General features: G+C 35.5%; 1 protein-coding gene across 1 annotated transcript in view; it reads left to right on the top strand.

Annotated features, from left to right (window-relative positions):
- Positions 1-663: 663 nt before the first annotated feature.
- The window catches only part of FAM73A (family with sequence similarity 73, member A), a 37,301-nt gene continuing 24,798 nt past the window's right edge, over positions 664-13,166 (top strand). The window contains exons 1-6 of the mRNA XM_010020841.1: positions 664-762; positions 3,457-3,634; positions 4,173-4,309; positions 4,564-4,690; positions 5,145-5,281; positions 6,011-6,134. Coding sequence (XP_010019143.1) covers positions 664-762; positions 3,457-3,634; positions 4,173-4,309; positions 4,564-4,690; positions 5,145-5,281; positions 6,011-6,134 — 802 coding nt within the window. The remainder of the gene's footprint in view (positions 763-3,456; positions 3,635-4,172; positions 4,310-4,563; positions 4,691-5,144; positions 5,282-6,010; positions 6,135-13,166) is intronic.

The raw sequence follows: 13,166 nt of genomic DNA, 5'->3' as shown, positions 1-13,166 counted from the left end.
GGTGGTCAAAGCTGCTAGCGCCCTCGGCGTGCGGGCCCGACCTCTGCTTTCGCATCGCTCCGAGCCACAGTTGCGGCCCTGGATGTTACACACAGAAGCTTCGCCTCGTGTTTAGCATCAGGGAGTAAGGAGGGATGGTCCTGTTAACGGGGGAGACTGTGTCACGCCATAGTATTTATTCCTTATTGCGTCTGCAATAAAAATGAAGCTTTTGAATGAGGTAAACTTCAGGCTGCTCTCAAATCTTTTAACTCTGTTAGCTGGCAAACAGGTTCTTCTGACAGTAGTGAAAAGGGGTTGTTGTCATGTATGGATTTGGAGAATATAAGAAGTGAACTGCCAGCTGATAAAAGCAGAATGAGCCCTCTGTAGATCCTGGTTATACATGTACAGGTGTCTGCACAGAGCAGTGTGAAGGAATGTGGCCTAAACTGAATCAGCAAATTCACCATCTCCTCATGAAGCAGAAGTTTCTGCTCAGAAACATCAATCAAACAAGTTATACACGTGTTATTTAAGACATTCAAACGTGTAGAAGAAAGCTATCTGGGCTTTTATTGCATAACTTAATATATATCCTTTATTTGACAGAGTATTCCAGAGACCACCTGTGACTGTTTTCAAGATAGTGCCACTTAGTGAGGTTATGGGAGTAAAGAAGCCATGTCAGAAGAAGCTGTTACTGAGACACGATTTTCTCTGAAGACGGTAGCCTTACGGGTATTTCACCTTCCCCTTTCCTGGTATCATTCTCTTAACCAGGTAATATGTATTATCAACATATTGTCACTTTTGATGTGCATTTAGGAGTTTAATACTTTTAATTATAATGTTGTACTTGCTCTTCTGAGCTTCATGTGAGTTAAATTTGTACAAAATACCTTGATTTTTAGTTTATTTAGAACATTGAACCAAAGTGGGGGGGTTCTTATCTTTTTCTCCTAATAAACGCTTAGTGCATCATCCTACATCAGACTGAAGAGATTGCTTTATCTTCAATGTCAATATGTCTTCATTTTGCAACAGCGCAATGGCTCTCATTGAATCAAATACCAAAATCCTCAATTTGTCTTTTTTTTTTTTTTTTTTTTTCCTTTTTGGTAGAAGCTTTGAGGCATTTCAAAACTAAACATAACTGTCATTAAATTTTGTATAATGGTATTGAGTGGGGTCTGAAATACTTTCTAGGTTGCCAGTGCCACTCATCAAATTAATCTGAATGATAAGTGGCATATGACTGTGTTTATTTGACTTACAGAAAGAGCTTCTTCAAATAAAATCTTAAGGCTCTACTAATCATAGCATTTCCTTTAACAGATGGCCCTGAAGTGACTTATTTTTATTTTCTTGTATTGATATTACAGGCTAGTTTTCACTAGCCTAGAATGCAGTAACTCAAGTCTAGATGATGAAAAGTACATCGCAAGCTATGTTTTCAGGTTGCCAAAAGCTGGAAGTATTGTGAAGTGATACTTCTTGTCTGCAGGGAATCCTAAGATTTGTCCCTAGAACATCTTCATGTTAAAGACAGGGAGGAGGAGCTGTAAATTGTGTTGTGGAGGTTCAAAGAGAGGTGTTAGTTGCCTATGTGATAGGCAGCTATGCCTGACTACATATGTGATAAATGATAGACTGAAATAAGTCAGAATTACTTGAGAAAGTATGAAGTCTTCAGTCATATCCCTCAGAGAATAAATTTCTTGAAGAGTGAGCCACATTCTAATGCCATAATACACAGGATGAAAAAAAGAGTCTCTAGCTGGTTGTACAGAACATGATTCAGTAGATTTTTCTTTCTATTCTGTGTATGTGGAATCATTGACAAAGATAACTAAAAAATAATATAATTAGGAATGCCAATAATAATTTTTAAAATAGCTATTAGAAGATCCTAATAAAGTTCTGCCTTTAAAACCAATTTTCTTTAATGTGACTGTATTTGATTTTTACTGAAGTAGATGCTTTTAAGCAACAGCTATGTCATTTTTCATATTTGCATGTAAATGCTTTTCATAATTTTACTGCATATAAAACCAGAATGAGACCGTTTTCAATCATAACTGCATCTGATCATTTTTTTCTGTATCTACGTTAAAATTCTCACTGCAAGATCACAGATTTCTTTTTTACATTGCAGCGTATTTATGCCCTTTTTAAATACCATGTGCAACTCCATTATCTGCAACTATTAGCTTTCCTCTCCTCGGCGGTTTTCATTTCACTGTTAATTTATTCATGACTGTGTTTGTAGGCACAGATAAATTTATAAAAATCCATTTACAGTTCTTTGAAACTTTAGTTTAGCATTTAATTCTATGAACTTTTTTAATCTCAGTTATTTGGTTATTAACTCTTTTCTGTGAAATGCAAATCTTTTGTATGTGTTTGTGCTGCGTTTCAGTGATTTCCTTCTCCTCGCAAAGTACAGTGCTAGCTTTGCAGTCTCAGTCAAGACAGATTACCACTAAGGACAGGGTTCTCGAGTCAAAGGTGTTTGACTTGCTGATTGTGAACTCAATGCAGAGCAAAGCTTTCAGTGTTTCTTTAACTTACACAGCTCTGATAGTATTAACCAATTGCACAGCAACCAGTGACTGCCAGAGCGCAGTGGTATTCTGTGTTGCCAGCTTCTCTCTTGTATGAGGAAACATGTTTCAGAAACATCGTATTAGCCCCAGGACTATTTTTTCCCAGCAGTCTGTTTCTCAAGCAGCCTAGATTTCCAAAAGATTTTGTGAATGTGGACTCCAATTTCCAGTTAAATGGCTCTTTTTTTCTTTATGTATCTTGTAACTTTGAATTTTATAAACTTCTTTAATGGGTTTTAATTCCAGTTCCTCGTATATATGGTTCTTATTTACTAATTTAAATGTCTATAAACCCATGATTGATCTGTATCCAAAATAAAATGTAAGAAATAATAATAAAAAAAAAGGTTTAGAGAAATATGTTTAAATACATGATCTTCCCAAATTGAAACACCATGCAAATGTTAGCTTTTGTATCTTTCACTCTTTCATAGTGCAGGTGGTAATCTAGTTGCGAAGGGTGGGTTTCCTTTCAGTACTTTTTTTGCTGTTAGAGAATTAATTGAAGCCCTGCGTTGTCCTGACATTAAAAATAAATCAATGAATTAAAAATAAAATAAAATTGTCTGAAAGTCACTTACTTAGATCTCTGAAGTTCATGGATTTGCAATATACCTTATAGTTCTCGCTGCTGCTCGCTTTGTCACACCAGCCCCTTTGTAAACCCTGTCACCTTCTGGCCATCACAAATTTTGAGCAGCAGTTAGTTGTGTCCTTTCTCGGTTTCTTCACAGGCTGTGTGAGAGCAGCATCTCTTATGTCCCTCAGACAAGCTGTGGCCTAGGTTGAACACTGCCAAGGGAGAGTAAGAGGAAGGGTGGGAGTTAAGGAGCATATACTTCTAATGAAGTCACACTCTTATTTTCAGATAAAGCTCTCCCCTGGGTTAAAGAAGCTTTTCACGGTAACAGCAGTGAGTGCGATATCTGTTATTTTTCTGGCCCATCACTTTAAAAGAAGACGTGGAAAGAAAAACAAGAAAGTGCCACCATGGGAACCAAGTCATCTAGTACTAGAGTGTACCAAAGCAGCTGCATCAGAAAAAGGTACATGAAGGAACCCCAAGTATTTTTGTTTTCTTGGGGGGAGGAAAAGGGGTGCGAAGGGAAGGGTGTGCATAACTGTGTAGTAGTAAACCAAACTATTTTCATTTAATGCTGAGTAGATTTGAATTGTTAAAGTAGAAATTGTGCAAAATAGGAGCAAAATTACAGTGTCTTAAAATAAGCTGGTCTTGTTCTCAAAGGTGAAGTTTTAGTCATGAATTTGGATTAAAACTTTTTTACCGGTAGTGTATTAACAGTCAGGTTTGCTGTCTTGTGGATATACCTCAATACTGAGAAAAGCAGATTTAATTTTTTATAGGATGGGAAAATAATTATGCTCAAATGCATGGTTATTGTTACAGATGTTGACTGTTGTAATTTATAGCTTCTCCTGTGGAAGGGTAAATAAAAGAATAATTGTTGCATGCTTCTAAAGGTATTTTGTTGAAAAGAGTAAATGCAATTCCTGATAGATCTCGCTAATGAAAGGTACAGTATTTTGAGTCTGCAGCAGCTTTAACATCAGTGTATCTCTTAGGTTCTAGCTGTTCCAGTAGTCGGCAAAACTTGACACTTTCTCTGAGCTCTGTGAAGGAAAAAGGATCTCAGTCTTGTATCTATGCAAATGGCGGACTTTTCAGTAAATGCTCTGGTTCAGTTCAAAGCCTGGCCTCGGTAAGCAAGAGTTTTTTAAGGCTCTTCAATGTCTACTGACTTGCACTGAATATGCATCTAATGGTTTCACTGGGCTGAAAGTACTTTCTTGACAAGCTGCACAGGTGGCTAGGGGTGCTGAGAAGGCCGTTGTACTTACTAGGTAGTAAAACCAGTTTCTAGGCAGGTAGGGTGGATGTACTGTACTCTGGCAGGAATATAGTTTTAAGGACACTCTGTGCAACAGCATTTCAAGTTTTGTTTATTTTTTGAAGGTTCAGAGTGCCACTTCTTGTCACAGTTGTGCTTGTGGCAATTCAAATTCCTGGGATAAAGCAGATGAAGATGATATTAAACTTGTCAATATTCCAGTGACCACACCTGAAAATTTGTACTTGATGGGTAAGTCATAGTAAGAATATTAATTATCTACTAACAATGAGTGTAAATAATTTCTTGGGTTTATGGCAAAGTGACACACTCTATTAGCGTGGTATTCTTTCACAGTATCCTGTTGGCATGTATATAAGAACATTTCCATAAAATAATTATATCTTACTTGATCTAGAGAATAGGTTTTGTTTTATTCCCGTATTTGTAGTAGTAATCCATCAAATTACTTTTAAAAATAAATAGGAAAAATACATTGGGCATTGTTGCTTTAATAGTGAACTCCTTTGTCGTATTAAAAGGGCATTTCCATTCTTTTTTAGAATGGAAATTAATGTTGTTTTAAAAGCTTATGTCTCTGCTATAGTCGTGCTTATTAGCTACAACATTTCCTGCCACTCTAAAATGTGCATACATATGGAAGCTGCGTGTTTGATGGAATGGAGGTATTCCTGATCTCCCCTAGGTATGGAGCTTTTTGAAGAAGCACTGCGTCGGTGGGAGCAGGCACTAACTTTCCGCAACAGGCAAGTTGAAGATGAAGCAAGTTGTGGTTCCATTAAGCTGGGAGCAGGAGACGCAATTGCAGAAGAAAGTGTAGAAGTGAGTATACTCAAGCTATAATCTACTGCTGCTGCCCTAACAATTCATTGCACTTTGTTACCTGAATCTTTTTAGCTTCTAATTCTATTTCCTAAACTGAGAATGGACTCAAATTTCCAATTTAGTGGTGTTGCGTTTAAAGGATACCTAGTTTTGTTCCTTTTGATTTCTTTGGTTGGTTATTTGGAGGAGGGTGGGGGAAGAGAATTAGCGTTATTTGTTTTTTAGCAATCGCTATTGCATCAGTGTTTGCTTCTGGGTGGTATTAACCAAGCATTCTAGTTCTCTCCACAAAATCCCTTGGGTCATCGCTTTCTTTTATGACTATGTGAGAGGATACCTGCTTAGCAAAGATAAAGGTCTTGGGAAAGATGATCAATTTATGAATAGTCACAAATAATGTGCATGAACTTTATTTATATTCCTTTGTTCCTTTGAACTAAATGCTAAAAATATTTTGAAATAAGCATATACCTGTGTGGCTTTCATTATTTCTAGTGCATTAAACATCACAGGTAAAGTACTTTAAGATTTAGACTTTATTTTTATTGAGCTAAGTAATACACATGTATGTTTAAAAAAGTGTGTATGTTTTGGATGTTGAAATATTCATCTGACAGTGTCAGTGGCATGGTTTGATCTTTGAAGGCTTAATAGTCTTAGATTTTACAAAGGAATCTTACAGGCTATAAACGAATAGAAAATATTCTAATATCTATCCACTTGCAGGATATCATTAGTGCTGAATTCATTCATAAGCTTGAATCCCTTCTTCAAAGAGCTTACCGTCTTCAGGAGGAGTTTGAAGCCACCCTTGGGGCCTCTGATCCTGCTTCTCTAGCTAATGATATTGGTAAGTACTCCTCTATTTTACATTTTGATTGGTTGTAATAATGACTCTTGGAGGGGGGAGAGAGTCAAGAAAGTATTGAGTCATCAGAATTATGTTTATCAGAAAATTAAGAGAAAAAAATTCAGGGTCTTTACATTATTAGGTAATGTTTGATGTAATGCTTGTATTTTAGTTAAGAATGAACTGAGAGGAATTTTTTTTCTTTGTGGCTTGTCAGTATACTTGAGAATTTTCATAATACTTCTCAATTTTCTGAAGGTTATGTTGTCTTGGGTATTTAAACATTTATGCAGAGAATATATGACCTTTGAACTGTCGAACTGTATGTATATACTTTTTCTTTGTTTGTTTGTCAGTCAGAATTTTTTTACAAAAAAACAACCCTAAAATCAAACCAGAAAGACACTGTTTGAAACATGTATCTGTTGCCAAAGCTCTTATCCCTGGTGATTGAAATGTATCACAGTTATGAGTAACTAAACCCAGGATTTTAAATGGCAAATATGGTAAGTAGTTGCTGCAAGACATGCAGATTAAGTACTGATAGTTTGATTATTTTTATTTAAAGACTTGGTTTAAGGTGTTTTTAAAGACTGATACTGTTATGCACTTTCATAATTCAAGGTCAAGCATCTGATCTCAAATAACTGTCAGACTTTAAAGGCAGAACATGTTCTGGGATTAGTTTTAGTCAGAAGTCTTGTTTGTTAGGCTTCAGCTTGACTGACACAAGGTGGCAGTACTCTCATCTCGTAGCCCTCATGTTCTCCTGAAATTCCTAAATACAGCTCTAAGTAAGATGGGAATTAAATTCAGGTCAGAGCTGGCTTTCTGACATACCTGCATACACCTATTAATGTAATTCTTAAAGCAGAAAAATGTTTGAATGTTCTATTTTGGTGTCTGAAACCATAAGCCCTAAATAAAATTGCATTGTATATCCATTATTAGAAGTTTATTTGTAATTTCTGTCTTCAGACAAAATTAATAAAATGGTATTCGAAGGACTCAATGTGATGTTCAATATTTTTGGTTATTGTATTTAGTTACCTTGGAAGTATTTTAAGTTGATATTTTATTTTTTAGATGTGATAACTGAATTCTTGTTTATCAAGAATATCCTGGAAATTGAATTCCTTTCAGATGTTCTTTATAGAAACAGTTTGTGATCTCTTAAGTAGATATCTGTTACTTTATTATGAATTTTATTTGTGCTGGCCCAGATGAGTGAGGAAGACAAGTAATTAAATGGTTTAGTGAGTAGTGTTTTCGTTGTTTAGGATTTGGGACTTTTTCATCATTATCTTGAATTTGTGGCTTGAACAGCAAGTAATATATTAAAGAATCCTCACTTTCTCAGAATGCTTTAGAAAAAAAGCGGAACAACATCATCTGCTTCCAAGCACTGTGGAGCTTGGAAGATTTAATGCAGAGAATGTTTTTGGTCAGTGTTAGATTTAAAAACATTTCATCACTCAAAATTTCTCAGATAATTTACTTTCCTGTAGGATATGTCACTGAGTGTAGGGTATAAATGTTTGAAGTAGGATGTTTTTGAGACTGACAGTTTTTTGGTAACTGACCTTGGAAAGAGAGAGAAGTATGATTGGGAGAATCCTAGGGGCTGTCTTATGGGTCTGTTCCCTTCCCCCTTGGGTTTGGTTTTTTGTTCCCTTTTTTGTATTTGGTAACCTAGTTAGAGAAGATGAAAGCCGCTGTCAAAGAGACTTTCCTTTGCTAACCCAAAATGTACGTGTTCACATGTAATACTTTGTTTCACTTCTGTTCAAAGCATTGTATTACTCTTTTAGGAAGTATCCTAGTATAAACATTGATCACCTTTTTTCCTTTTTGTGTGTGTTCGCACATGTGCATGTATTAACAACAACAGGAATGGAAGGATTCAAGAGTCACAAGAATAAGCAAGTCCAAGAAAATTATGAAATCCCAGTGGCCAAACAAAATTGATAGTACAACATTCTTTACCAAGAATAAGAATGATATCCTACTGCAAAATACAAATGACAGTTCTGAAGAGAAACAGAAACGAAGGTGCCTCTGCTCTGCAGGAATGTACATAATTTGTTGCAAAAGAGGCATTTGCTAAATCAGAATCAGTAGTCCTGGACGATTTACGCCCAAAACTTCTTAAAGAAGCTAGATAAAGTAAGGAAACACCCTAATCCATCATTTCCTACTTAGGAATCTTGGAAAGTGGAAAATGTTCCAAATGATTGGGAAATCGCTAATTTAGTTACAAATCTTAAAAAACCAAAATCAAACAAACAACCCCCCCCCCAAAAAAAGGAAAAAACCAACCCCCCCCCCAAAAAAAAAAAAAACAAAACTAAACAAAACCCAGCCAAACAAAAATCAACCCCAAAACTCCCAACAGCCAAGTTAAGCATCATGCCTGTGAAATAAGAGAGTTGCTAATTTGCAGTAATTACTGTCAGTTGCTACAGTTTCATGGTAGGTAGTTCTTCTTGGACTGTAGGTTTTTGAGAGATCTGCAATTTGGGGGATTGATATAGCATACGTTAGATGATAATAACTAGCTCATCGAAGTGAACATTTGTTTATACTTCTATCGGCTGTTAAGTGAAAGATTTGCTTCCCTAGGGGGAAGATGTTTGGTCAAAGGCTGTAATTTTATCAACTATGTAGTTGATGATAAAGTAGAGCTGGAAGTTGATAAAAGAGTCTCATTTAGAGCATTAAAAGCATTGACTTAATGAAAAGGCAAGGGCAGTAATACTGATCTGAATTATCTGTTTAAATGGTTACAGTCAAATCACATTTGAATCCAGGCAAGTACAGATTGTACTTAGAGTTGAGAGATCTTAAAAGAAAAAATAATAAACGCTCTTGGAATGTATTAGGAAAATTATGTATCACAATCAGTGTATGTTCTCAGCACATTGCTGTAAAAAAAAAGAGACCATTGCTAATCCTTGGGTTTATGTAAAGGACAGCATCACCATAGAGGCAGAGATACAATCTTGGGTTTATATGGCTTTAAAATGCTGTGTCCAGTTCTGTTTGTATTCCAGAAGATACGGAAATATTAGACAGCTCAAAACAGGCCATAAAAATGATCCATGTTTTGGAAAAACTTAAACATGGTTTGATTGCATATGACTGTCTCCTTACTGAAGAAAATACTGAGAGGTGACTTACTTGTTTGGAATAGTTACTTACACATGGAAAAGGTATGTGGTGCTGGGGGATTTGTAGACCTTGTTGTCAAAGTTATAACTAGATCCAGTTTCTGGTTGTTCTAGTGACACAAGTTGCCTCTGAACTGTGATGAGGGTATTTCAGTGTTTTAGACAGAGGTTTGTTGTTGGCTGCTTTTTTTTTTTTTAAATGTTTTTACTTCTCTTTGAAGAAGAGTTGGACTTGAGGGTAAATGGTCATTGGGGTCTTTCTGGCATATCAGTGTTTTCCCTTAGTACTGCTATTTTTACTTCTTCTGTGGGCCTTGGTGAGAACAAGAAAAAGCCTTTGTTGTCCTTAATAGGTTCATAAGTCTTGCAGCTTGTCATTAGAGTGCTTATAACCAGCTCTTACACTTCAGGGTTTCAACTGTTGATCCACAGTGGTAATCAGAAAATGTTTTCCAGTGTTTTTTCTGGTAGACATGTTAGTTAGAACTAGTTTGTGGATTTTTCTTCCATTTTCTCCATCTGAAGCACTTTTGTGGTTAGCCACAGCTGGAGACAGGGCTCTGACTGCTGGACAAATGCTATCAAGTGTTATCAAAAGATTCACTACGTAAATGTCTGACTAGCAGTTCTTATTCAGAAATCGGTCAGGAAGGAAACTTAGAAAGGTAAAAATTTCCATCAATTTCTGGTTTTCAGCTTTCTCTGTAAAGTCTGTAAGACTTCTGAGGCTCTTGAAACTACCCTGTCTCCTACTTGTCTACTAGTCACACATGTCGTTCCTCCGCAACACCTTTAAATGTTATTCTTCCCTGGTCACCATTTCTCTCTACATAATCAGATTAAGATCTTAGTGCTGCCATTGATCAATCATACCACAGACTAGCTTTCACTTTATGATCCCACTTACTAGCTGAAGTTGGTTGCCATGATAAACAGTTTGCCAAACAGCTTTGAGAAACAGCTTTCTGGAGGAGACATGCTACATGGGAGAGTCAGGAATGAGTTACCTTGCATGCTGTAATCTAATTGACTTTTGTTTGATTTTTGTGTAAATTAGCATGTCCAAATGTTTTTTTATTTCCTAGTTATATGTAAATTAAGTATTTTCTTTTCCAGATACTTCTGAGTATTCAACTTCTAGCAGTGCAAAAGATACTGGTATTTATAAGTACCTTTTCTCCCTGTGGGTATAATTCTATAAATAGTATAAATAGTAATGATTATTTACAATTATTTTTATTATTTTCAACTCTAACCTATTGTGGACTTATAAACAATGAATACAGTCCTGAAAAAGACTGTTAAATAGATGAAATAATATAACACAGTTATGTTCATTGTTGTTGCATTATTCACTGGACTTTCAGAATTATCTAAATAAACCAGCAAGTTAAAAGAGGATTTCTATAGCAGAACCATTTCTGGACATGAAATTAATATAAATACATAGGGCTGCTGCTGTTTCTATGCTAATCCTTTTAGAGCTGTGAAACAACATGGGAAACCTAGAAACAGGCTTTCCTGAGGCAGGCATAAGCTGTACTGAATCAGGAAGGAGGCAATTGGTAGAAAACTGTGAAACAAAATATTCATCGTCTTATTTCTGAGGGGGTAGAGGGTTAAAAGTTTCCAATACTTTCCATCATCTGTCCTTGAAAAAAGTTCTTTTTTTTTTTTTCTTTTTTTTTTCTTTTTTTTTTAATTCTTTTTAGATCTGTTCTAGCAGACCGAAATGTTGGTTGAGTTAACTTGGGAGGAATGCAGAGTTAGGACAGAAACAATAGCTTTACTTACAAGCAGAATTACAGGTCAGAGGGGAAAATTCTCAAATTGTAGGGCTCCTTTTCAGTACTGAATTCCTAAAACATCATATTATTATATTATTTTCCACAGTAAAAAGGAATGCTGGCACTCAAACTGATGGCAACTTGTGTACACTGGCCCTTAAGCTTTTTGATAATAATAATATTAAAACCTATGCATTGATTACAATTTAGAAATACTTACTTTTTATTTTATCTTAATTATACAATTTAAACCAAACAAATTGTTTGAGCTACTGCAGTAAAAGATCTCTCACAAAGGTCTGTGTTGTTGGATGCTTTTGTTGGAAGGTTTGTCTGTTTCTTTTTTTAATTTTCTTCTCACACTCAGAGATATGCCTGGCATTTCGGAGAGAATATGCACAGCCTTTAACCTAGTGACAGAACTCTTTGGAGAACATACTTACATATTAGAAACCTTTTCTCCAGCTGCTTCTAAAAGGACAAAAAAATCTTTGCATAATCAATGAAACAGTTGAAAGCTCATTTTTTATGTACTTTATTAGCACAGACTTTTATAATGTTTTACTGTCCGTGGATGACTATCTGGGGCCTTTCCTTCCTGCCTCTAAAATGTTAATGGAAAAATTTTAGTTTGGGTATATTATGTTTTATTTGGTTATGCGCAAGAAATGTTCCTGCTTCTAATTGTCAGTCTCCAATGAGGAGGTGAGCAATTTCTAATAATTCACGTAAGTGTGCTCTAATAGTACATACTATAAAATGATTTCAAATTCGTGTAACTTTTTATGATAGCTTGAAAACTTCTGCTCGCTTTGTGTTCTTTGAAGGTAAATTTGCATTAAATGATTTCTTCATTTCTTGGAGAAGGACAAAACATTTTTCTACTGGCTGAAACAGAATTGAAATGAAAAGAAAAGGAAACAGTAACTTTTTCTTTAAATGTGGAAATATATTCATCCCAAGAAATGCTCATATAAAGGAAAGAAAACAATATTACCAAGTCTGAGGAAAAGTTACTCCAATTCTATTTTTAAAGAATCAATATGTATTTTGAACATGATTTAGCTATTACAGTTTGTGGAAGTTCAATAACTGCTGAAGCTTACTGCATTTTACTGTGAGGTCTCTTGCAACTTACTGCTGCAATCCCCTATTTCTGACTTACAATAGATACTCAAAGGGTAGATGTTTGAATTGGATAGTATGTCTTCTATAAATATTTAAGACTTTCCTTTAAAGGCATGTTTGTCCAATATTAGTAACACTTTCTTTCTAAATTGCCTTCAGCAAAATTCTTTACCAAAAAACATCTAAGCACAATGTTGGAAAGTAGAGTAAGACTGGTAGGTGAAAGTTCAATTTAAAACTGTAAATAAAAGTATTTCTGCAAATATTGTGTTTCTGAAAAGATTATAATGCTTGGTTTCTCAGTGATACTCTTTAATTTTGGCAATACAATACTAAACCCACAGAAGAGCTTTGCATGGACCTGCAGTTAAGTTACTGGTACTGAAAAAGATTAGTATTTTTTAATCTGTATTTTTATGTTGGTATTTGATAAACTGGAGTGTATGTTTTCCTTTACCTTAAGTGCTGAAGCTTAGATGCCATTTCATTGCATAGTGAAACAGATTAGTTGAAATCTTTTTAGCAGTGGCTCAAGATAATCTATTTTACTCTGTACAGAACTAGCACTGGAGAACTCAATGTCACTTATTGTGTGTTAGCTATTGATAAAAATATACAGAAACACTTCCAATAAGACCAGAAAGAGAGAATGTTTCTGATTTTTGAGGACCCTTGTTAGCATTTGTCCAACAGCTTTGCTCTTAGATCCCGCTCTGCAGGCTATTTATACACCTTGTTGCTTTTCCTTAAATGGCATCCCTGAAAACCTATCTTCTTTCTGTCCACACCAAAACTCCTGTTTAAGCCCTTGTCTCTCTCACTTCTTGATTCATGCCATGTTCCCATGTCTTGCCTTGTCAATTTAAAACTTGCTTCTCTCACATGGACTTAACTGTTGTGTATAAAAATCACCTTTGCTCATTTATCTGACCAGATTATTCCTTTCC

This window comes from Nestor notabilis, unplaced genomic scaffold (genome assembly GCF_000696875.1).
Source record: "Nestor notabilis isolate BGI_N333 unplaced genomic scaffold, ASM69687v1 scaffold4888, whole genome shotgun sequence".
Classification (NCBI taxonomy): Eukaryota; Metazoa; Chordata; class Aves; order Psittaciformes; family Psittacidae; genus Nestor; species Nestor notabilis.
The sequence above is the reverse complement of the archived record's forward strand: the minus strand, read 5'-3'. Positions and strand labels throughout refer to the sequence as shown.